The following is a 26,410-nucleotide window of genomic DNA, read 5'->3' on the forward strand; positions in this document are numbered from 1 at the left end:
CCCACCCACCCTTGCTCAGGCCCCCAAGGCAGCAACATAACTCTCTCTCTCTCTCTCTCTCTCTCTCCTCCCTGCCTGTGGGAAGGACTGCAGAGTGATCTGGAGGAATGGCCCCGAGTCTCCAAGAGAAACTCGAGGCCCTCGAGATGGCAATGAAGGCACTCATCAAGGAGAACAAGAAGACATCAGATTCCAACCTCAACGAGGTGGAAAACAAACTACACCGGCACATCATAGCTCTCGAAGCACGGGTCACGAACCTCGAACAAGAGAACACGGCACTCAAGGAGGAGGTGAGTGCATTGAAAGTGGAAATGGTAGCCATCAAGAATACTGAGAAGGAAGAAGGGGAGATCAATGACAACACTCTCACGGCCATCAAAGAAGAGATCTCCAAGGAGATCACAAAGGACATGGAGGGAAAGCTCGAAGCTAAGCAGTCAGGATGGGTCGAGGTGGTGAAGAAGAACATCCGTAAAGAAGTGAGGGAGGAGACTCAAAGGGAAGAACACCAAATCATTCACACCACCATTGAGGAGGAGAAGATGAGGCATGCCCGCCGCCTCAACATTCGAGTCACAGGTATAGCCGAGACACCCGACTCCACTCCCGAGAAAGATGGACAGCTTCTATGCATGAAGCTCGGCTACAAGGAAGAGCACCCTCTTCCCTTCACCAAAGCATGGAGAGCCGGGAAAGACTCAACACGCAAGCGAGCCCTCATCCTACAGTTTGCAGGAGAGACGGAGAGGGTCACCTTCATGAGGAAGAGGGTCATACTACGGGGTTTAGAGGGAGCTCCTATTTTCTTGGATGATGATCTCACGAGGATGCAGCTTGAGCATAGGAGAACTTGCATGCCACGAGTCTTACACGCGAGGAGAGAAGGCAAGAAGGCCTTCTATCGAGATGGTCGGGTCATCATTGATGGCCGGCCCATGGATTAGCGGTTTGGGGCCTATGGGACACAGACCAGGCCACTGACAGAGATACACATGGCAATATGGAACTGTAATGGTTCACTATGGGTGCAGCCTGGACGACTGGAGCATGTTATGGTGGGGAGAGACATCATACTTCTGACAGAGACACATCAGAGCCCAGAGAGAGGGCTACCTCGAGTAGAGGGATTCCAGTGGGAGTCAGCATACAGGAGGACCACACGCCAGGGTACCTCGAGAGGGTCGGGAGGAGTAGCAGTCCTATTCAGACGGGAGCTACAGGGGAGACTGAGAGTGGTAGCACAGGATCCAGAGGCCAGATACATGTGGATCAGCTTACAGCTCTCACAGGACAGGGTTATATACATAGCTCTATGTTACTTTTCTCCATCAGGATCCTCCTATGTCATTACAGAGGACATGCCACAGGAGGAGGAGACAGGAGCCTCGCCATACACTTGTCTGTCAGAGGAGATTATGCATTATTCTACACTAGGGGAAGTATTTCTTACGGGCGACTTCAATGCCCACACACAGAGCAGACAGTGTGAGGTGTATGACTATGATGACATGGAGATCCTCCACCCTGTGGATCCAGAGGAGATAGGGGCTAGTCGGGCATCAGAGGACACTGGACCAGACAGAGAACATTATGGGGACCACTTACTAGAGTTGGGAGCCAGGCATCGTCTCGTTATTTATAACGGGATGCTACAGTGGCCGGGATCAGGAGGGCTGACATGCTTCCCACATGGGGGTCATACACGGACCGGAGGCACGGTGGTAGACTACATTATGGGGTCTTTGGAGGCATCACAGCTTGTCACCTCATTCTCCATTCCACCTCGTCCTATTGGGGCAGATCATACATACTTGGCATTTTCACTAGCCGGATCACCAGTATCACCAGCCCCCCACATACCGATGCCACACACTACCATCTACTTCACACATGACATGGCAGACATATACACTGGCAGAGTAGAGGATGGGCTCCTACTCATGGATCCCCTGGCACCTATGGATACCATTACAGCCCAACTGGCATCACTCCTACACACGGCTGCATTACAGAGCTTCCCACATCGTGTACACTCAGGAGAGCCTGCGAGACCTGGGACTATGCCCCAGAACAGATGGTATGATGACGAGTGCAGAGCCCTATACTCACGGCTCCGCATACAGAGAGCCTTGGGAGCCATCGCAGAGCAGGAGTCGAGGAGAGAGATGAGGAGACATACTCGCCGCAAAAGGCGGGCCTTCGCAGAGATACAGGAGCTAGAGATCTTTCATTTCTTCATGAGTAGAGATAGCCCTGTCTCATGGCGGCACTTCAGAGAGCCCCGGACCCCGACACCTATTGCAGACCCACAGACATGGCACACATATGCAGAGGGCCTATACCATGCCCCACAGCAGCCACCTATACCTCAGCCACAGGAGCCTCGACCTACCACATCTAGCTTCTTTACCCACTCGATGGTACAGGAAGCTATCCGCCGCCTACAGCATGGACGGGCCGCCGACCATATGGGCCTGCAGGGCGAGCATCTCATATATGCAGAAGATTCTTTAGCTCCTTTTCTTGCACACCTGTTTAACAGGGCACTAGCAGAGGGTTTGCCTGCGGAGTGGACGATGCACACCATTGTGCCGATTCACAAAACAGGGGATATGCTCGATCCGAGCAACTACAGGACGGTTATGGTTGGCCACGTGCTGGCCAAACTCTATGGTGCAGTGCTGGAGCAAGAGCTTAGCTTATATGCTGAGCGAGCAGGTTTACGCTCATCAGGGCAGGCAGGTTTCAGGAGAGCTTTCTCTACCACTGACCATGTATTCACTTTGAGATGTATGATTGATCAGGCCAGAGTGAGGAAGAGAAAGCTCTATTGCTGCTTTGTGGATTTCTGCAAGGCATTTGACATAGTACCACGAGAGAGGCTCTTTCAGCGCCTGCAGTCTCTTGGCATACCAGCAGATATGACATGGGGCATCTATGCATTATATGAGCAGGTTTTTGGGCGAGTCAGATGTCCAGGAGGTATGTCCGAGACTATTGCTAGCACCATTGGTGTGAAGCAAGGATACCCACTTTCCCCCACGCTATTTGGGTTATACATTGATGAGGTGGCTGACTTCATTACACGGGGAGGCGGAGATGGAGTTGATTTAGCAGGTACCTCAGTACATATTATGCTCTATGCTAATGATATTGTATTAGTGTCTGAGTCTCCAGGTGGTCTACAGCAGCATCTACATGCACTCGATGATTTCTGCACACAGAGGGGTCTTACTGTGAACCTTGGGAAAACCAAGGTTATGGTCTTTCATACATCGAGATAGGGCAGGAGTCAGCTGACATTCACTCTCGCAGGATGCCAGGTGGAGGTGGTGACATCATACGTGTACCTAGGGGTTACCTTCTCTGCAGTAGCCACACGCTTCACCATGGGTTCAGCAGCCAGAGCTGGATTGACACGGGGATATGTAGCATTGGCTATGCTAGAAAGATAGTGCCACCAGGCGCATTTTCAAGAGCCCCGGACGAAGGGGTGGCTATTTGACACATTAGTCACACCGGCATTGATGTATGGAGCAACGGTATGGGCGCCAGGCCTTGCTACCCATTGGTGGACACAGATAGAGAGACCACAGGCCCTCATGATGGCACACATGATACGCAGCAAACCGTCAGTACCTCATGACATTATCCGAGCAGAGTTTGCTGCGCCTCCTATGATGGTAGAGGCCATATTTCAGACTATATGCCTGCTAGACAGATTCAGAGAGATGCCACATGACAGATTGTCATACAGAGCTTTTGAGGCATCTAGACAGTTGGCTGAGGCAGGAGACAGAGGATCATGGTATGCACAGGTCACACACTGGTTCTCACAGCATGGCCTAGACATGGATCATCTACCACCATTCCAGTATGACAGGGATGCACCACATATCCGTCTCTCTCATAGTGAGAGGAACAGAGTATTGAGACAGGATCTATGGCAGCTCTATACACGAGAGACATGGATATCGCCTACACAGTCTCTTCCACCGAAGATGCTATACTACAGAGATCACTTCATGAGTATCACTGATGATGGATTTATAGAGAGGCCTAGATACATGGAGGGCTTTTTACCACACGGCTCTCGAGTGGCTATCGGTCAGGTCAGAGTTTCATCACACCGATTGGAGATTGAGACTGGCAGAGCAGCACGGATCCCCCGAGAGGAGAGGGTATGCAGATTGTGCAGAGAGGAGGTGGAGAGTGAGGAGCATTATGTATGCAGATGCAGAGCATATACAGCCATCAGAGAGAGGTATCCCATTTTATTCAGAGAGCCACATTCCCTTCGCCAGATCTTTCAGGCAGCAGACCAGCGCATACTGGGGAGATACATTCTAGACATACAGCGCCACAGAGAGACATTATTACAGGCTCAGACAGCTCCAGAGGGGGGGCGACAGACACGGATTACTACATTTTTTCAGAGAGCCATCCCCCTCCGAGCCCCTACACGGCAGGGAATTACTCTCCAGAGAGCAGAGACACTTAGAGCCCGCAGGAGACAGAGGACACCTGGCTTTCGGACACCACGCCTATATGAGAGAGAGATGACAGAGATCAGAGCTCAGTTTCACAGAGAGGGTGCGGAGCGACTGGCTCACTTCAGAGCACACCCAGGCATGTTCTTCAGGGAGCTGTGGACACCCCCTTCACTGATGTACACCATTTTATACCCCCAGTATAGTACAGGATGGAGCTAGCTAGGTTGCATATCATGATTGTATACACCATGCATATAGCTTTGCATTCTCCTAGTAGTAGAGCTCCATCCCCGTGCACACCCAGATTCAGCTTTTTTTGTTCAGTACTTTTTCATTTTGTTGGGATGACAGAGGATACCCCATACAGGTACTCCGATTTGTCTCATAGGCCGAGTTCGGTCTTTTGGAAGACGTTAATAAAATCTTTCTTTCTTTCTTTCTTTCTCTCTCTCTCTCATTTCTATGTGAGCTTCTCCATCTTGCACCTAACCCTAATGTGCAGGTTTGTGTGTGTGAGTGTGTGAGTGTGTGAGTCCAACACCAACAAGATTGGCATTACCTAGTCATTGGCATATACACAATGCTTTTCATGTCAGTCTCCTTCGCAAGTATGTAGGGCTGGAGCCCAGTGAAACGGTCATTGAGGATCCACCAGAAGTGGATGAGCTTGAGGAGGAGATCTTGCAACCAGAGCAGATTGTGTATCACAAGGAACGCAAGCTTGCTGGGCAAAGTTGTCAAGCGTTACCTTGTGAAGTTTAAGAACTATCTTCCCATTGATGCTAAATGGGTAGATGAAGGGTTCTTCAGAGATTGCCCGCATGTGCTTCAGACATATTTAGATGCTTTTTAGCTGCGGACAACTGTTTAGAAGCCCGGGGGGATGTCACCATTTGGCCACCCAATTGGTCCACCCGTGCTTTCTTATCATGTATGTACATTGGACTGGTGTCCATGGTAGTTGTATGTGCCGGGGATTGATGCCACTCATGTGATACTGTGGACTTGGCTTTCCGTTGGGACTTGTGCCTTTGTGTACATGCCCGGAAATGCTTGGTGGATTGGTGTTCCATTGGGTTTGGTACCTCGTGTACTTGCTTGGAGCACGTCTATTTTGGTATAGTCTCATGAACGGAGATTGTCCATACTAATGCTGCATTGCATAGCATCTTTATGTGCTTGCTTGCAATTGAAATTGCATGCTGTTTTCATGCTTGCTTGACCAATGTGTAGTTCCGGTTAAGGGGATGCCCGCCCGTGAGCCGTGCGTATGAAAGTGTTTGCTGACATGGTTGTGGCATGTGACAGGTGGTACATAATCCTAGCCTTAGGAATTAGCACTAATTTATAAGTGAGTGTGTACACACTTCATTAAGTTTTTGGCGACCAAAACTCACTTATAAATTATGACCAGCCCGGTGTTCACACACACTGATGGCCCGAGGTGGACATAGCCCAATGTCCACCGCCCAGACCTTATCCCCTTTGTACAAAGGGAGTAACCAGCCATGTGTCCACTCTAGCTTGCTCCACAAAGCACCTGCCCGCCACCTACACTAGACAACTCACCACCTCACTCCTTTTCTCTCTAGAGATTGGCGCCTCCTTCATGAGGGCTGTTGGGCTGCATTTTCTGCACTTTCTCCTTCCCAACTCCATTTCCAAGCTTGCTAAGGTGTTTCTCAAGCTTCCAAGAGTGTTTCCGATGCTAATCACTCTCTTACACACTCCCAATGACTGAAATTCAGGGGAAGCTTTCCCAAGGTTCCCTTCATCCTCTTGAAGACTTTCGTCGCGAAGAAATGCGACAAATCGAAGATCTCTTCACTCCGAGGACTTCCATCGAAGACTTCGGCTGTCATCGACTCTACTTGCAATTGGTAAGCTTTAATGCTTAAATATGGAAGCAAGTAGCAGGAGGGAGGAACCGGATTACAAGATCACATACCCTGTGTAGTGTTCTCTTGTCCTACATGCTCTCTTGCAGATTGTTGCTATCATGTGTTGGTGGAACAATAGAGAGCAGATGGTAGGGAATATGGGCACTTGAGAGGGTAGTGTGGATTGCAAGTCTACATCGACAACCACTTGTTTGCAATACTGTATTCATATGCATTGGTATAGAAAGCTGGTCAGAAATACCCATGATACTATGTACTTGATTCTCCCAAGATCAATATACTTTCTTTGTGGGAGGGGTCGGCCGTTCTGGCTCATTGTGTGTCTCTTGTCAATTCAGCAATTTACTTCTTGTATTTGAGTAACTGTCCATCAAATCTTAGTGTATTTAAGTGTATTGATTAGCATTGTGTTCAACCAAGTTACAAGCCAGGTCACAACCACTTAGTTGGATTTTGATGACCTTAGCTCCCTTCTCTTGGAAGAAGAGTCCGTCCTCGTTTCTCAGGGTAAGATGAAGGTGTCTCTTAACAGTTCAGATCAGGCACTTACTTCAGTACAGAAGAAAGGTCGGAGTCGTTGCTTCTCATATGGGAAGAGAGGATGTCACCAATTTGGTCCTCTCACCAGTCTTGAACAGTGTTTCACACACTGTCTAGAACCAAGGTGTGAACAGGGATTTTCTACAAAAGAAAGCTAGAGCATTTTACTGGCATGGTTTGGCCTGAAAGATGGCCATACAGCATGAACAGCATGGGATTTTATTTATCAAAGTGGCTCATAACATTTATAAATTGGTGTGTTCACATATCAAACCTATTCCATAAGGTTAGCCCAGGTGGTGTAATAAGATCCATTGAAATGAGTCTTTTCTGTGAAAGCATTTCTGGACATAGAGACATGAGGGGAAGGAGATGGTGGGGTCCAGGATGGCTGGAGTTGTGAATGAAACTCCTGCAAAAGGCCTTGCATGAGCTCCACTATGGCAGTGGCATTCCTAGCATCCCAATAGCGGATGGCTTCAGGAGGTGCTAGAGAGGGGTGGAGTTTTGGTTCAAGTCTCTTCATCAGGTTCCAAGAACCTTGGGAAGTGAAAACCTGTTCCATAAGGTTAGCCTAGGTGGTGTAATAAGATCCATTGAAACGAGTCTTTTCTGTGAAAGCATTTCTGGACATAGAGACATGAAGAGAAGGAGATGGTGGTGTCCAGGATGGCTGGTACCCATATCCGGAGTGTAAAGGGTGAGATGGTACTCTAGAATAACCACTCATACTTGGCACAGGTGAAGGACTTGGCAAGGGTGCTCCATAAAATGGGATAGAAGGCTGGGCACTTGGCATAGGTGGAATGCCTGGCTGAGGCACAAATCCTTGAGTAGGCACATAAGTTGGTACTATTGTAGTGCTTGTGATGGGTTGGTAAACTACTTGATACCCCGGAATGCTGGGTGGCGACAGTGCTGGTGGCATAGTGCCTAGAGATATGTGTGTTGGGTAAAACCTATACGCAAGTCCTTGTGGTGGTGCGGCCAGTAATGGTTGCATGCGAACACCACCATGAAGAAACATGGGTTGTGTGGGAGGTTATTTTATTAGGAACATAAGCACTCAAAGGTACATACGAACGTGACGTGGTCTCCGACTGAGTTGATTACAATGGATCTCAGGATGACCATGGTGGTACCTGTCCTCCCTGAGACAAAGAACCAAACCAAAGTCCAGGCTGTTGGCTAGACTGCATAGCAGGGCTCTCGAGATTAGGCTGGATACCAGGGGTCCAGTAATGGCACACTAGCTGTAGGCATGTATCCCCCTCTTGAAGTGAAGTCTGATAAGCTCGGAGAGGAAGGATGAGATGCCCAAGGTGTAGAGGGTGAGTAGGTGTAGGTGTTTGCTGAATTATGAAGTGCTTCTTATATATGCGGTTGGGCTGTTGGTCGGCCTAGAGAAGGGGTGTCGGCCAGCAGCACAAGACAATAAAATAAAATGCCTTTTTGGGCTAGTTTTCACACACACTTTGCACAGAACACCACACTAGGGCCAGAAGATGGGCTGAACCAAAAAAGGAGTCAGCTTGAGTTACAACCTTGCAAGTGCCGAGGGATTCTCCACTGTTATATTACCAAAAAGGAGTCAGCTTCAGTTACAACCTTGCAGGTGCCTAGGGATTCTCCACTGGCATGCACTTGAATCTTCCAGTACAAGATGAAAAAAGAAACAAAACATATGTTGTATCATAGAGACAACTCTACTCAGAAGATTGCCTTGGAGAATCAGCTTGACAACCTGAAGATCTCCGATACTACCAACATCATGGATTCCATCACGGAGTTTGTTACCATCTAAGAAAGAAAGATTTTATTAACGTCTTCTAAAGGCCAAAAAACGGCCTATGAGACAAAACCTGTGTACATCATCATCATGTCTCAATGGACATCAAATGGATAAAAAAGGAAAAAAAGTACAAAGTACTCTATAACGTGGAGATAAATCACATACAGGGCTCTGGTTAAGTACTGTGGGGTGGGTGGGAGGGAGGGGGGGTAAATACATCCAATAAAGCAACTAACTCCAACCGGTGCCAATGATTGGGTGTAGGATGTCATACATCGGGTTAGGGGCAAGATATCTCGCAATCTGTGCTAGATCAATCTGGGGTTTGTCCTCTCTGCAATGTCTCCTCAAGATCTCATCAATTTGTGTCTGCTATACAAGGAAGAAAACAAGCTAGGGTGCTTCCGAGTCCCTTCTTCAAGTCAAGGGCAAAGGCAAATGGTAGTCTAAGGGTTCCACCAGCAACAAAGTTGACTTTAAACCTGCTAACAATCCTGCTCGTAAGGATCTTACTTGCTATTATTGTGGTCACAAAGGTCACATGTAGCTTGATTGTCGCAAGAAGAAGAGAGAAGGTGGTTTTGCAAAGAAACCTACCAATCAAACCTCTCCATCTACCAACCAATCTCAGAGATTCTCTTCCACCGAGGAGACTGTCTTCATTGGCATTGAGGAGCTTCCCGCGGACCCACTTGTTCCTGCCACCTCACATCTTCTACCATCTGAGATGTGCTTTATGTTCCCAAGCTCTCTAGCAATTTGCTCTTAGTGTTTCAAATTGTAGTGGAAGACTATGACGTGTACTTTGACAGTTTAGTTCTTGAGGTCATTGACACCAGCACCTTGCAGATTGTTGCCATAGGTGTACAGGAAGGTGGTCTTTATAGGTTGAAGGACTTTGGTGGCTCTTTGAATGAGTCAAAAGTCGAATTTGCTAAAACTTCTTCAGAGCTATCATGCCTTGGTAGCTCAGGAGGATACAATGTTGTGGCATGCTTGCTACGACACTAAAACTATGCTTCTCTTTAGCAGTTGTCTTCTCAACAGATGGTCGAGGGTTTGAAACCCTTTGCGGACTACTACCTAGGGTGGTGCTAGGTACTTCATGCTTATTATTGATGATTTCTCACATAAAGTTTGGGTGTATCTCTTGGTAGAAAATCTCAAGCTTTCTCTTGCTTTCAAGAGTGGGTGGCTTTGGTTGAGAATGCGACCACAAAGAAGGTTCGACAAGTCTGTAGGAGAATTCATCTCCAAAGCTTTCCACAACCTTTGTTCCCAGAAAGGTATTTGCCGTTAGTTCTCCACACTTGGCACTCCATAGTAGGATGGTGTGGTTGAACGAAAAAACAAGATTGTTTAGGAGATGTCCTGTACCATGCTTTCTTCTTCTGATCTTCCTCCTCAACCGTTCTCCCACAAAGGTGGTTGCTAATATGACACTGGAGGAGGCTTTCACACACGACAGAAACCTTCAATCCCACATCTCAGGGTTTTCGGCTATAATGCCTATGCTCATATCCCTGATTCTGCCAGTTCCAAATTTGATCCCAAATCAAGGAAGTGCAATTTCCTTGGTTATAGCTCTCAATCCAAAGCTTACTGATTATGGGATCCTGAGAAGATGTCCTTAGTGATTTCCAGCGATGTTCACTTTGTTGAATCCTTGCGCGATGATTCCTAGTCTCATCCCAAGCTAACCACAGAGGTTCTTTATCCTCTTGTGTCTTCCTCTTCTTCCCCGGCACCCCCACACCCCTCAGCTTCTCCGCCCTTAGCTTTTCCTCCTCCTACTTTTGTGCGACGGAGGATTACCCCGAGGATTCCCTGATCGTTGCAAGCCATTGTTCGTGACTCTCATCTCTCAGATGTTGATCTTCATCGGCTTGCTGACTCCTCAGCAGCAACTTTGACATAGGCATGGAGATTACAACAGTTTCGTCATTCGTGTAATCTCGTCTTGATGAGTAAAGTGGTGAGTCATATGAGCCTACTACAGCTAAAGAGGCTCCTGCTTTTCGTGAGTGGTAGGCAGCCATGAAGGTCGAGATTGATTCCATTGAAAGGAATGGTACATGGGAGCTTGTGGACCGGCCTTTGCATAGGCAGGTTATTAGGTTATTGGGGTCAAGTGGGTCTTTAAGACCAAGTTTCATGCTGATGGATCTTTGGACAAATACAAAGCCAGATTGGTTGCAAAGGGGTATTCTCAGATTGAGGATATTGACGATGAGGAAACTTTTACCCCTACAGCCAGATACACCACTATTCTCATCCTCACTGGCTAGTTTATCAGATGGATGTCAACTCTACCTTTCTCGATGCGACTTGCATGAGGGGGTCTATGTTGAACATCCTCTAGGTTTTCAGGTTCTTGGACACGAGGGTAAGGTGTACAAATTGCACAAAGCTCTTTATGGTTTGAAACATGCACCCAGGGTATGGTATGATAAGATTGATGCACTCTTTCTTTCCCTTGGCTTCTCAAGATGCTTTGCAGACAACAATCTCTATGTCTTTTCTTAGGATGTTTTTATTAGTTTGATCGTGTTATGTTGATCACTGGCTCTCATCTTGCCAAGATTGATCAGCTCCAGTCATATTTAGCTCTCACTTTTGAGATGACTGATTTAGGACTTGTCCACTACTCTCTTGGTATGGAGGTCTATCAGAATCCTGATGGAGTTTTTCCTTAGCTAGTACAGATATCTACAACAGCTCATGGATACATTTGGGATGACAGAGTGCCATCCTCTTTCCTATCCGATGGATCCTAACTCCAAGCTTTCCCGAGAAGATTCTACTACCATCTTTGAGGACAGTACGCAGTACCAGAGGCTTGTGGGTTCTCTCATGTGTTCTCAGTTAGTTCTCTTCCACTACGTGACATTCTTTTTGGTAGGCGGCTCTCAAGGTTCTTCGATACTTTTCTGGTACCTTGGATTATGGTCTCTCTTTTAGAGGAGGCACTGAGCTTGTTGGGCAGGTGACTAGGATACCAGGCGGTCCAGTGCTGGTTATTGATTGCTTCACCTTAGGTTCCGGCCTCATTTCTTGGCGATCCAAGAAGCAGGATATAGTCTCAATTTCTTCTACTGAGGTTGAGTATCAGGTCTATTTGGATACTTGCTGTGAGCTGTTATGGTTGATGTAGATGCTGAGTAATCTTCATGTTCTTGCAAAGTCCTCTGTTCGCATTCTTACATACAGCGAGAGTGCCTTGGGTTTGGCTCGAACTTCATCTTTTCATGGTAGGACACCAAACACATTGAGGTCCATTTTCACTTTGTTTTTGAGCTGGTCGCTGACGGCATTATTACTCTGGAGTATTGTCCCTTTCAAGACAACCTAGTTGACCTCTTTACTAAACCTCTTCCTCGAGATTCTATTGATCAGCTCCTGACCCGTATGGGAGTCGGTCCACTGTGTTGAAGCTGAGAGGAGGTGTTGGACTGTGTTCATCTCCAACATTCATCCCATTTATTGGACCATTTATGTAGCAAATTTATCTAATGTATTTTACTCAGTTGTGGGTATTTTTTCCCACATTTTTAGGCACTTTTCCCTAGTCGTAGGTATTTTTCACCAATCGTGGGTTTCTTCTACTGGCCAACTTGGCTATTAGTGCTGTATATAAGAACAAGCTTTTTGCCATTTAATTCATTTATCATTTTGCTTAAGTGTTGGATCATTGTTGGCTGCTCCAAGTCTCGTGGTGATTTCAAGACATTAGCTCTATCTAAATTTTGTCAAGTCAATGTAAAATTTCAAAATAAAATCATCCAAAATTTATTTGTAGAGGACTTTTGGTAATTTGTTTTCCCTTATTGTCTCAGGTGAAGTATTTGGTGGGCTTCCTCTCAGATTTGATGAAAATGATGGCCAGGTGCTATTAGATTCATTGGGCAAATGCTGTTCTTGCCTCTGCCATACGAAGTGTGCAGCCACACAAAGTTGTAGCTGCACTGAATCAAAGCTGCGCACAAGCAGTCATGCCAGTGTGCCAGAGTTGTTGTCTACTATAAAAGGTCCTTGGGCTCTGGTATTCTGGCAGGCAAGTGATTTGTGACCAGTTTGCCATGTGTGCCATATGAAGTCATTTAATATCAGATAAGATGGATAGTTTACTTTGTACTCATGTTGACTACATGGTTGATGCCTCAGGCTGAATCGAGGACACTTTGGTTTGGTCGAGATGCGCTGGGACGGCGAAGCCTTTTGGTGCATTGGCCATCTCAAGGACATCAACACCTTGTTTTCTCTTCGGTTTCTCCTCGTTTTAATGTTGGGGATGTTGCAAGCAAAACAGAAAGTATGGCACATGGATTTAGCATGTTTGACTACTGGGAAGAATTACCTTGTGGAATATATAGTTGTTCTATAAAGTTTAGCATTAAGAATCACTGTGATCGGTCAGATTATGCTTACAAAGGGAGGGTAGAGGAGCATGGTTGGGAAGACACGGCTTTGGTTAAAATGGTGGCTTGGGAAAGGTACTATGTAGAGCCCCCCTTGGGTGACTTAGATTCCAACTCACAAGGTGGTGATGATGCCTTGCAAGTGTGCACAGCAGATTGCATGGATTTTCTGAGATCAAAATCTAAAACAACATATCCTCTTCAGGTGCTAGCTGCTCTGAAAGAATCTGTGAAACGGCGCACCTCCAATATTTTCAAGCATGAATGGGTATGTTCTAACATGATTGCGACAGTGATGTGCTTCAAAACAATCGTGATGTTGCTAGCTTTTTGCTTCTCACTCACTTTACACACAAACCTGAAATGGAAATCACAATTTCTCAAACAAACAAACCATGTAAGAAGAAGACTTACAAATTTTGTACATGAGCTAAGGTGGTCTAGTGCTCTGGTGAAGTTTGCTGGTATCAACAAAAAAGTGTTTCAAATGGAGATTGTGTGTTGCAAATAGAGTAATTTTTTTGTATCAGCCTCTTGGGGAGAATCTGATGCGCTTTGACCCAGCAGCGGCCGAGCAGGGAGAGCGTCTTTTCCATGTTACAGTTTGCTTCCCTGGACTCCGCCGTGAGTACCTGCCGCTCCTTTCTAGGCTAGGAGCATTGGTGGGTTCGGTGCTAGAGACTGGCCCCATAGCAGCTTCAGTGGTGGCCAGAGCAGCTGGGCTACCTTTGGTCAGAGTTTTGGTTCCTGACATCTCCTCCCTTCCGAAGGTCATTCAGCTACCTAGGATAGGGGGGGGATGGATTGATCAGAGAGTGGAGTTCTCGGGGCTCCCGAACCAGTGCTTTATTTGCAGGCAGGTCGGCCATCTGGCCAAGGCCTGTCCTCGCAGGAGACCCCGATCCTCACTGCAGCAATAGGCCCCTGGTGGCCCGCCCACAGATGAGGCTCGGCAGGCAGCCTCCGGGACACCTGCTCAGGCCACAGAGACCTCAGAGTGGCAGCCTGGACAGGGGCGCCGTCGAGGGAGACAGCCACAGTAGCACGCCCCGAGACCGATGCAGCAGCAGCCACAGTCTCAGCATCACTGGGTTCCCGTGAGGAACAGCTTTGCTCCCCTACAGGAGGAGACCCCTGCGACGACTGAGGACCAGGAGATGCCAGCACCCCCTCCTTCACCCCCTCCACCCCCATCCCCCCCTACCGCCTCGCTTCCACCTTCGCCGCCTGCAGGAGGACGGGGGCCGAGTTTTGAGCTGACCAGATCAGTCCGTCAGGGGTGTCCCCTCGCCCCTTTTCTTTTTCTCTTCTTTGCGGAGGCTATGAGCATGTATTTGACGGCAGAGGAGGTTTGTTTGAGAGGACTCCCAGTCCGGAGAGGACCTGCTCGATGCTGAGTTTGTTGACGACACGGGCTTATTTTTGCATGGCCAAGAGGCCAATCTTCTTCGGGCAGAGCAGTCGCTCCAGGTTTTTAGTGCAGCTTCGGGAGCATTGATCAATTGGCGTAAGACAATGGCCTTTTGGATCAGTAGCGCTCCCACTCCGGCATGGAGCTCGAACCCCGGTTTTAGATGGATTCCTCCTGGCACAGCAGTGCGGTATTTGGGATGCCAGATTGGACTAGATTTGTTACCTGAGCAGCAGATCGCCCCGCTTCTTCTGAGCATTCGGAAGAAGCTTTTGTATTGGAGTACAGCTCAACTATCCTTGGCTGGGAGGGTGGTGGTGGCAAATTAGGTGCTGTTAGCGACCATGTGGTACATTACGTCTTGCTGGATCTTCTCGAGCTCTTGCATCAGCCAGGTACAGAGGCTGATCAGGAACTTTCTTTGGTCTGGGCGGGATGGTCAGCCAGCCCGGGCAAAGGTTGCATGGGCAGTTATTACACTTCCGCTGGCTCAGGGAGGCTTGGGCATTATAGATCCAGTCGGTCAAAGTAGAGCCTTATTGGGGAAGCTTATTGTTCGGGGGCTGCTTCCAGGCGCTGAGCCTTGGAAAGAGCTTCTCTTGCAGCGGCTGCAGGCTCGGGCTCCCCCAGCAGGGGGCACTTGGGCACCAGAGATTCGATGGATCTTCATAGAGATGAGGAGGACAGGCCTCAGTAGAGGATGGGAGGAGAGATTTGCTTTGAGCATCTTGAGAGCTTGGGAGCTGCTGAGACCGGGGCTCTCTCAGTGACCTCCTTCTTGTGTTGAGGAGCGGGCCAGACAACCGCTCATCTGGAGCCCAGCGGTTCGCACAGAGCAGGGTCATATGCTGGGTACTCGGCCTCGTCTAGCCTGGGGACCTTTGGTGGCAGGCCCAGCACGCAGTTTTGGAGACTGGCAGGCCTTCTGCAGTCTCCCAGAGGAGATCCAGGTGGAGAGGCTGAGTCACTTCAGAGGGGGGTTGATTATGAGGGATGACATTCAGGAGGCACTCACAGAGGAGTGGTTCACGCCTATCGAGCTAGTGGCCCCACGGTGAATGGGAGCCTTTTTCACAGTTGGAGATCCTGATCGTTGTCAGAGCTTGCACTGAGGATGGTAGATGCCTCTACTATGAGATTCAGGATGAGGGCAGACTTCAGAGAGTGGAGGTGGAGTCGCCTTTGGTTGTAGAGTGCACCTTTCAGAGGATACGGGTAGTGGCCGCCGCTTCTCGGAAGTGGCATATTGACCCAGACCCTGCAGATGTGCTCCCGGATTGGCGCATATGGGCATATGCAGCGCGCCCCTTGGCCCGGCTACAGTGGGACCCTGGGGAGTACGAGTGGCATGATCCTTATGCATCCCTTGAGGCCACAGAGATCACCTTTTTCCAGTATACGGTTCGGCTGGGGCGGCATATTTTGACGGCGAGGAGGATGGTCTCTCCAGCTGCAGCGGGGCACTGGCGGCTACAGGGACTCTCACAGGAGTCCCTGGAGGATTTTTGGGCCCGGCTCTGGGCTAGTCGACAGGCCCGCACGATCTCGACTTTCCAGTGGCTGGTCGCCCACAGGGGCTCAGCAGTTGGCATCTGGCTTGTCTACAGCGGTCTTTCGGCGGCCTGCGTCCGATGCGGCCACCCTATGGAGACAGAGACATTGCCTATGGGATTGCCCTCAGGCGCAGCAGATTTGGCTGCGGATGCTGTGTATTCTGGCCCCCCTCTCTCCAGAGGGTATGTTTACGTGGGGTGCCGCTGCTTGGTCGACTTCGTCAGGGCGTGCTATGGGCTATGAGACGGAGCAGGACAGTCAGGCCATGAGATTCATTAGGGGCCAGCCTCGCCTTGTTCCGTCACCGGATTTCTCGTCCGCCAGCTGGACACAGGAGAGGGATTTACGATGGGAGCTCCTCAGCAGCCTCACCATCTGGTTCACCTGGAGGGCCCGGTGTTTCAGGGCCTTTGAGGGGAGACTGGAGCCACCAGCGAGACTGTACGGGGGATTTTGCAGGAGTTGATCCACACCCTGCGAGGACAGTATGACTGCATCCGGGGCGACTCGGATGAGGCGATCTTGCGGCGCCAGGCCTTTCACACCACCTGGCGCAGCGGCCCCTTCTATACCCTACACGCGGGATCCCCCCGTTGGCATTACAGGCCACCTGTTTGGCTTTTCCCCCCTCCTATTGTATGATTTAGCCCCTCAGTTCTTTGTACTGATGCTTGTACTTTTCAGCACCTAGGGAGAGTCTCCCGAGCTGCCTTGCTTTGTTCACTGCTCTGTTCTTCTTGTGAGCAGGAGAGGATCTTTTGTAGCCTTACGGGCGTTTTTATATAACTAATGAAAGGATCTTTTGTCGGAAAAGAAAAAAGAAAAAAAAAGAGTCACACCCTTTTGTCAGGGATGTGCCTCTTCATTTGTACCTCTTTGGGCCCTATTTAACAAGGCCTTGTGTCTCAATGCAAACAACTCAACTTTCCGCTCTCTAATTATCTTTAGTTCTTGTATTCAATCTTACTCATGTCTCTTAAAGTATTAATAGACTAGGAAGTCCTCACATACATGAAGTTTTCGTCCGAGTTGCGGCCAGTTGATATTGTGCTAATTCTTTCTATCTTTAGCGGTACGTTTGGCCTATCAACTACTTATTTGCACTTTCTATTTGCTACTTCCTTTAGTGCTAGGCTTCATTATGGCTGAGTCTGCCCTGCATCTCCGGAGGGTTGAGTACGAAGGGCTTTGTGTGAATATATGCTCTTATGTGTGTGTGTGTGTGGAGTGCGTGTGTAAGAGCATATCTTGATACAGAGTTCTACATCCACTATTGGGCACTGATGACGTTAGTGGGGATGTCGTAGTATCTAGTCCATACTATACATAATGGAGTTGATAGTTATATAGTCTTGTGGGTTGACTACATGAGTATATAACATGCATGTTCCTAAAAGGTGAATTTGGGCATGTTCCTGGATTTATCTAGGTATATATATCAATTTAATATTATCTGAATTCAATATATATATTGAAATACAGAAACAAGTACCTGATTTAGATTCAAATTGGGGTTTAAGTTGAAGAGACTGTCCCCCCTTTAATGTGGTCCTGGTCGGTGCAGACTGTGGCAGTCAACGGTTGCACTGATGATGAGTACAGCGACAGCAGCAGCCGGTACTGATGGCGGGTGTAGTAGCAACCATAGGCGGGTACAGGAGCAGCCACAGGCATGTACTGATGCAGCAGCCAGGCGGGTACAGAGGCAACAATCAGCGGGTACAGGGACAGCAGCCAGACGGGTACAGGGGTAGAGGCGGGTGCTGATGCAGCAGCCAGGTGGGTACAAAGACTGGAGGCGGGTGTGCTGATGCATCAGCCAGGTGGGTACAGGGGTGGCAGCCAGCGGGTACCAGGGCAGCAGTAGGTGGGTGTTGATGCAGCAGCTAGGCGGGTATAGAGGTGGCAGCAAGCCTGGTGCTAGAGGCAGGTACATTGTAGCAACAGGTGGGAGCAAGAGAAAACAATTCCCCCCTGCATTAGTAGTCGCCCTCTTTCCATCAACTACCCATTTCCACCATCCACGTGTTGGAGAGTGTTCTTCCCATGAAATCCTTAATCTCACCCAACCTTATAAATATTAAGGTTTACACTACTTTATAGATTTTACATTAGAAAAAGGCCAAAAAGGCAATACTTACCACCTATTCACATGCCACACCAACTCGTCAGGAAACAACACACCCACGGTACATTGGGGGCGTCTTCGTCTCGTGTACTGGCACGTCATAGCAGGCAAACATTTGAAAACAAGTCATGCGAAAACAAGTTTATGCATGCAAACATGAATGCATGTGCACATGTAATGGACGAAATCTCCCTTTCATGAAACTTGTACAAGAATTTATTGTCGGGCACAAAATTGGCGCGACAGAAATGTGAAGTCCTGGTCTTCTTATGGAGTGATAGTCCCATAGGGAAAACCCAAATCCTGGCACAAGCCTTCATATGGAGTGAAAATCCCATAGACAAAGCTCGGCACAATTATCAGTCCTACCATGGAGTGATAGTCCCATGGATAAGACGCAATCTTGGTCATACACGGGTGGCAGCAAAAACAGGCTCCCATCCATATGGTGCAATACTAGTCACACACGGGTGGCACAAAATTGGTTTCCGTCCATGTGACACAAGATGTCTGACCCTTTCACATGGGACATTGGCCTGGCCACATGTGAACATGGTACAAATCTGGCCGCTCTATGGAGTGACAGTCCCATAGAAGTGGCTCCAGAAATGGAGATGGACCAAACGGTGACAACTAGAATCACTAGTCCCAACAGTGGACCCCCCTGACGTGCTAGCTGTAGCTGCAGGACCAACAGGTCTTAACTCAGCACCAAGTACATATACCAATAAATTCTTTGCAACCGTACATGCTTCATCATATATGCCCACATGGGATAGTTAGTCCCGTCAAGCTTGTCCTTGGCAGAGCATATCCCGGATACATCATTATTAGCCATGATTCAAAGCAAACTAACAATCTTCCCCAAGCAAATGTCACTGCACAATGCATTGCATACCCTCAATGTCCACTGAAACGTAGTCTTCTGAGATGCCCAATGATTCATTGATGAGTGACAAGGACTTGCAAGTGTATTGAAATGACAAGAGTGTAGGGATAGAAAAGTTATTTTAATAGAGGCTCGATGACCAAAAAAAGACCCCAGTAATGGGTGTTGCAATGTCGTACGTCGATGCCAAGTGCACGAAAAGAGAGCACTAGGAATCCCGGATTCAACCCAAGGCTCAATTCAGCTCTGTTTTTGGAAAAACTGAAATTTTGTAGAAGGGTTTTGATGGCCTAAATGGGCTCCAATTATGGAGTTCTTCGGCTTGGGAGACTAAAAAAATGATGAGGAATAAACCTGTGCAAAAACAGGGAAAAATTTTCAGAAAGTGGCGGTGGGTGAAACAGGTGGCTCAACCGGTGGATGGGCACTACTAGGGCGGAGGAGGCGAATCAAAAACTGATTTGGGGACTCGTTAATTGGCACTTGGGTGAGTGTTCTGGTGTAGGCGGCGTTGTGCAGCAATGGGCAGAGCAAGCATCAATAGTTGTTTGATGGGCAGCAGCTGCAGGGCTGCCTTGACACAGGGCGGCGCCTGGCAGCACTTGCAAGAGTTGTACGAGCTCTACGGCACTTGGCAAATGCTAATCCTTGGGATTAGGTCCTAATCTAGGCAGGGTTGGGGAGCCGTGAGATTAGGGGGAAGGTTGTAGGTAGGTTACAGGTGGCCAAGGCTCATTATTATTGATAATCCATGGTTACCAACTATTTATGACTTGGATGGTTATTTATGGTGGTAGTAGTCACTATATAAGTGACTTATGGGTTATTGGGGTTAGATTGGTATACTTGAGAGTTGGTCTATGCCTAGACTAGAGTAGTCTTACTCTCGCCACGGACATAGCAGTTCATAGGTGGTTGTGGTGAGGGTCCCTTAGGATAGGCTTTGGTGGTATGGGACGTCGGGGCTGGCTGGCTGGCTTGGCCTGTGGGGAGTGGAACCTTAGCCCTTGGCTCAGGGGTGACTCCAGATGGAATGTACGGTTGGGAGGTGAGTTGGCCTGCATCCTTCTATGTTGTTCTAATGTCATGTGTTTAGCATGTGGATCAGGTGATCCTTCAGGAGGGGTCTTACAGTCTCCTTCCCACCCATTGGGCATGGAAGAGGCCCAATCCTCCGCCTTAATTTTGAGCCTCCCCAAGAACAATTTTTTTTTCATTGGACAATCAGCCCTGAAGAAATAAGGTGCCTTGGCCACCCTTTTCATGTGCAAATCGCTGAGATACCTTTCCCCTCAGTCATTTCTCATGATCTTCTTTTGAAGTTTATGGAGCTTACCTGGTATCTAGAGCTTTCCTCCTCTAGTCAGTTCTAGCAGTTTATGATTCCCAGCCTCTAGGCCCGCCATGTACATCTTCTACATGTGAATCTCCTTCTGCATCGCTTCCCTCATAGAGGCACTGGTGAACATTATCAGAATTCTTTGGAGAACTTTGTACAATGACAATGAATTTTGATTGAGGACTGCCCAACGCAAGGACGAGGAAAGACGGAATGCAGGCTGAACCATATGTTGTCCAAGACACCTTGAACCACTCTTCAATGATCACTATGCAAGCCCAGAACTGTTGAGGGATGCACATAGTCTGGCTGAATTCTGAAGAGGATCTTCACTGAGGCCTTGGGTACTGTAGCACAATAAAGTGCTGAATGCTGGATGTATGCAGAAGAGGCCAGAGGCTCTATGCATGCATATCTGTTCTTGAATGCTTGGGGACTGAATTATGATTGATGATTTATGCAATGGACTGAGCATTTACTTATATATGGATGTTTGCGGCTTGTCGGTCTGCTTCAGGGGCTTTCGGCTAAATTGGACAAGAAAAAAATGCCCAAAAATAAGCATTAAATGTTGTGCTGGCCGACTTGCTGTTGGGTGCCCATTCAAGCTGGCCGACTGATTACATATGCTGTCCATGATGTTTTTCTGCTGGCCGACATGCTCATGAGGGGTGGGTGGCATATGGTGTCTAGCCCCATATGCAAGGCAACCCCCATAATAGGGTTGGGCTGGCCCATGTACACATGCCCCTGATGATGAATACTAATGCAATACCTACTGCGAAGGCTGACCTCTATATATACTTGAATGATGAATTCTCCTAGTGGGTAAGAGGATTGACACATGCAGATGCTCTAAGGCTTGGAGATTGACCTACATAGCTTGTGCTTGACATGTCCCGGACTGGGGCTCACAATGGAGTCACAGCATACGACAAAATGCTCCTAAAAAGATTAATCCTACTGTAGAAATGTTACATTGATGTAGAGCCAGTGTGTCCACTGTCACATTGCACGGTGCATGTGAGAGTTTCAGCCCAAACACCAAAAGCAGGTTCATTTTAGCAAAGATTTCATAATCCTCTTGCGCTCTAGTGAGCTGTAAGCATGTGTGTAGTAGAGAAACCGTAATCAGATAAATCAGTGTCCATAGCATCTGCCTTGTGACAGTGGGCATATATTATTTGTCAACTTGTCTAGCCCTGCCCTATAAGTACTTCTGAGATACTATGTATGCTTTTTGCTGCTAGATCTACATTGTTCTTGTCATGCCATGTGTGTCCGTTTGGAGGTGCTGTCCACCTCTCTAGATCTGCAGTGATCCTTGGTTTATGCTTTCAGGCTTATTTATGCATGTAGTTAGGTGCGCCAGACAATGCAGTGATCTTTTGGTTTATGCTTTCAGGCTTATGTATGCATGTAGTTAGGTGTGCCAGACAATGCGAAGCTTGTAGTATATATTTTTGCTCTTTATTAATCATGCAGTTTTTTTTTGGCAAACAGGGAAAGGTGGAGTGCTTTGACATGCAAAGAAATGCTGAGGTGTGCATGGTATCACCTATCGCAATTCTTTTCTCGGGGGGCCTTGATTCGATGATTTTGGCTGCTGTTGCAGATCAGTGTCTTGCACTACAATGTAAGCATTTTCAATTTACATAAGCTCTGCAAAGCATTTTTAAGGGGCATGGTTGCTGTTGATGTGCCTCTACTGCTAGCTGCTCTGCTTAGATCATAGGGTGGTTTAAATTTGTGGAGAACTGAAATTTTAATGTCTTTATTAACGTATAACTTAAGACCACAAGGGTCTTTGAGACCATTGTAGTACATCACAGAGTGCATCCAGCATGCACAGTGGCATTTAGTATAATGTTATGTATTAAAAAATATAGAATAGAAAGAAATGCAAAAAAAAAGAGAATTAGTAGAAAAAAGGTGTAAAGTGTGATGGACTGATAAACTCTAGTACAGAGGCACATGACTCCACTAGACCCATGAAGTAAGCGGTACCTCCCATGCATCACCTGAATCTTTGATAGGAACCTCTGTATTGAGGATAGGTCAAATTGTAGTAGCATGCTGCCTTTGTATCATGATTGCCTGTCTGTTTCTGAGTGAGCATCTCGAGCTAGGTCTGAGGCATCTCCTCTCAATCACATGGGTAGCAGCCTCAATTGTGACTCCAATGGGAGTCACAATTGGAGTGGCAAATCTTGAGCAAGTGGATGCGAATTACTCATTGTCTGCTTGTAAGTGGGCATCTGGTCCTAGGGCTGAGGCATCTTATCTCAATTACATGGGTAGCAGCCTCAATCTCGACTCCAATGGGTGGTTTTGGAGTTGCGGTATATAAAGTCTCCTGTGGGTGGACCTGGATCATATCATGCGATATCCTAGGGCTGGTCCTCCATCCTAAAGTGAGGTTGGAAGTGATAACTGATTAGTGGCTTTCCTCACACTCAACTTCACATCTTTCAGTTGTCTTATATGGAGAAGGAATAAGCGAATACTTAAAGGACACAAGAGTGAGCCCACGCTTCCTTTTGGTGTATTTTAATCATATTGCTTGAAATAATGTGGGGCTCAAAATAGTGTCCACTTTTATAAAGATCTTTACTTCAACAAAAATAGCTTGCTTTATTGAACGTGTGTTCGACCCTTTGGCTGGTGTCTTCAAGCTTTCCCATGACAGTATGCTTTCCAGGTCTTAGAAAGGAATACCTTGCTCTCCTCTTGGTGATAGGTGGTGCTATTGGGAGGGTGATGGAATCAACACCCCCCCCCCCTCCCCCCCAAACCGCCACTTCGTTTCTTGCACAGACAACTGGGATTCCATCCCTTCGTATTTGCATTGCCTCCCCAAACTCAGTGCCTCACACCATTTCGCTCCCTAGTCTGTGGGGAGACTTGATTTTGCAGAGAGTTGAGTACTCTAGCCTTAGAGACCAATGTTTCATTTGTTGCCAGATGGGACACCTCGCTAGGGTTTGCCCTTGTCGGTAGCCTCTAGTTGTCCCCCCCCGGGCCCCAGTTTGGACCCTCCCCAGGGGGGTGGGCGGGACAGAGGCCCCCATGTACCAGAGCACTAGGCCCCACACAGGCCCCCATGTACTGAAAAAGCTCCATACCTTTTCAACCGAGATCAAAACCCTAGCAAATACCACAAGAAAAATTCTTGGGATTCACGACATACTTGCCACCATGCGTGAGACATGCAAACTTTTCTTTTCCGCCTCTGTGTTTAGGTTTGCTCTGATACCAATTGTAAGATCCTCCTACGAAATCACCTAAATCATAGGCCAAACACAAGATTAGTACAAACGACATAGAAGGGTACATGCAAGCTCACCACCCAACCATGGTCTGCGTTCTTAGACCTCCCCTGAGCCGCCAGGGGCTAAAGCTTACTCCCACAGGTCCATGCCGAATCAGCCGTGGCGTCCCATACCATGAGAGCCTTGACGTACAATGTTGGCCTTAGGGTTAGCAGACCAACAGCTATGGAGGGTTATTGACATCCATGGAGTATGTGCAGAAGAGAGAAAGAATGTGGGATGTAACAAACTGAAAGCATATGATTGCACCATACAATGTAATGCTTGTATTGATGTTTTTAAGTTCACAAGGTACGATGCTTTTATAGGCTGAATGCCTTATCTTTCTCAACACTACTCTCATGGGGCAATTACACTTGGCTAAACCAATTACATCACTGCTTAAACACAAAACACTGGAGTGGCTATAAGCCCCTATAAGTCCATGGAAACTCATCATGGAATACTAAGAACATAGAAACATGAGAGCAACATCAGCTCCGAGTAGATGGTATACCACTCTCCAAAATATCAAGCATGGGGCTAATGAGTATGGCCGAGAGGTCTCCCTCAGCTATGTCACGTGGAAAGGTAGCTTGATGGTGGTGGAGCATGTCCTAGATCTGGAGCTGATGAGGTGATTGTGGCAGAAAGAAAGAAAGAAAGTTATATTAACGTCCACGGGAGGCCGAATCCGACCTATGGGACAGATCAGATACATCCATTTACATTCCACTCTGGGTATCGATGCCAAAGAGGCATAAAACTGAAAAAAAATAACTCAAAATGAACCCTTAAGACTCTTAAGAGTTTAAATTACAATGGGCTCTATTGCATCTAGTTCGAAATTGAGGTTCAAAATAAAAATAGCTATATTTCATCCATGGATGGATTTGCTCTTGAGGGGGGTGGGGTACGGAATTCTTTAATGATTGCTTGTCCTCCTCTGTATATTGCCCATTTGCCATTCTTTCTTGCTTCTTTAACTTTATTCAGCTCTGCTGATCTGTTCTTGAGTTGTAGCGGGGTGAGTTCATCAGCTATCCATACCTTTGTCCCTTGTTTGCTTCATCACTGCTATTTTCTCATTGTTGTCCATATAGGAGACTTTTGCCTGTGTACCCTTTACTATAATAGAGATAGGGTCTCCTAAGTCCACGAAGGGGACTACTTTGCTCAGTTGTGCTGTAAGTACATCTGTATCTAATATGTAGTCTTCTCGAAGCTCTTGAGCTATGTCTGTCCTATCCCAGCCTTGAGGAAGACCACCGACTCTGATTACCTTTTTGTTACTTTCCATTCGTTCCTTTTCTTTGACTGCTGATATGACTTCTTTAACAAAATCTTGTGAGTTAACTGAATTTACCTTTGAAACATGGTTTGTCGTTTCTGTTTGTAGTGTTGTAGGTATGGGTCCTTCTCGTGCTTCCTCTTGCTTCGTCTTCATGGCTTGCACTTGCACTTTCAGTTCGTTGATTTGTTCATCTTTCTTGATAGTCTCGTGTTTCAGTGCTGCTAATTCTCCCTGAAGTTTCTTCAGTTCTTGCATGAGGTAGGCTTCCCATGGTGTCGGCTTGCTCACGGGTGGAGGAATGGGCGGTAATCGTGAAGCGGTGATTGAGGCAAAAGACTTCTTACTTCCCATGTGTTGCTGCTGATAAAGGAGAGGGCTGTTGGTGGAACGAGTCTCCCCTCAAGGGTACCCTCTCCCCTTTGGGGGAGACTCAGAAAATGCGACCTACAGGATGCTGAGCTACAGAGGGGCTTCGGGACAGGATTGGGATGATGACAGTCATCCAAGAGCAGGTTGGATTCCCGTCGTCAAGTTTAGCAGAGGGGGATGTCATGTGCATCATAGATGCCATGGACATTCTTAGGGCTAGATCCAGAAAAGGCAACCAGATAAAGAGTATGAACCCAGTAGAAGAACCAGGATGATGGAGCACAGAGCACAGAGCACCTCGGCAGTGTAGACTGAAGCAAGGCTTGGAGAAGAAAAAAGGGATGCTGTCGGCTGCTCACAGAACCAGTCGGCTGAATCAGAGGACATGGGCAGCATCAAGCGCATCATAAACAAGTAGTATATCTAGTCGGGCAGCGCTGAATAGTTGGTATGGACATGGAACTGGCCGACCAGCAGTCGGCCAGCATAAAAAGTGTCCAAAGACCCATATAAATAGGGCCAAGTGCTCCATATTGTATTCATTCTCTCCCTCTAGGGGTTTGAGTCAGTAGGAGTCCCATAGGGGACAGATTTTTGGTGTGTTACCACCTTTTATGTAAGGCAGCCCATGGCTGCAGATTTAGGTACCTTTTTGTACCATAGATTATACTGAATTTCCAGCACTTCTCTCTCTCTCTCTCTCTCTCTCTCTCTCTCTCTACTCTCTCTCTACTTGCGTTTTTGCATCAGAAGGTTTCCAAGAGTGTTTAGGGCTGAAAGATACTACCCAAAGCTTCCGCGTGTTACACGTCATGTCCACTTTACCACTTGCACTCCATGTTGGTACTCTGACCACACACCTTGGATGAGAGGTGGGCTCAAGTAACAAGATAAAACAATCACTCGCAGGCATAGATAAAACAATCACTCGCAGGCATAGATAACCTGGTGTTCCATAAGCATTTCTG

General features: G+C 47.5%; 1 protein-coding gene across 7 annotated transcripts in view; it reads left to right on the forward strand.

Moving 5' to 3' along the window:
* LOC147631113 (Asparagine synthase family protein) overlaps window positions 1-26,410 on the forward strand; it is a 72,210-nt gene that overhangs the window by 20,594 nt on the left and 25,206 nt on the right. For all 7 annotated transcript variants that reach the window (XR_015267533.1, XR_015267534.1, XR_015267535.1 and 4 more), the window contains exons 3-5: window positions 12,566-12,783; window positions 12,894-13,415; window positions 21,972-22,104. Coding sequence is in view for 1 of the 7 variants with exons in the window: in XM_086809444.1 (XP_086665570.1) it covers window positions 12,566-12,783; window positions 12,894-13,415; window positions 21,972-22,104 (873 nt within the window). In the remaining 6 variants the exon portion in view is untranslated. The remainder of the gene's footprint in view (window positions 1-12,565; window positions 12,784-12,893; window positions 13,416-21,971; window positions 22,105-26,410) is intronic.

This window comes from Cibotium barometz, chromosome 15, assembly GCF_041138505.1.
Source record: "Cibotium barometz isolate CiBa-2024 chromosome 15, ASM4113850v1, whole genome shotgun sequence".
Taxonomy (NCBI): domain Eukaryota; kingdom Viridiplantae; phylum Streptophyta; class Polypodiopsida; order Cyatheales; family Cibotiaceae; genus Cibotium; species Cibotium barometz.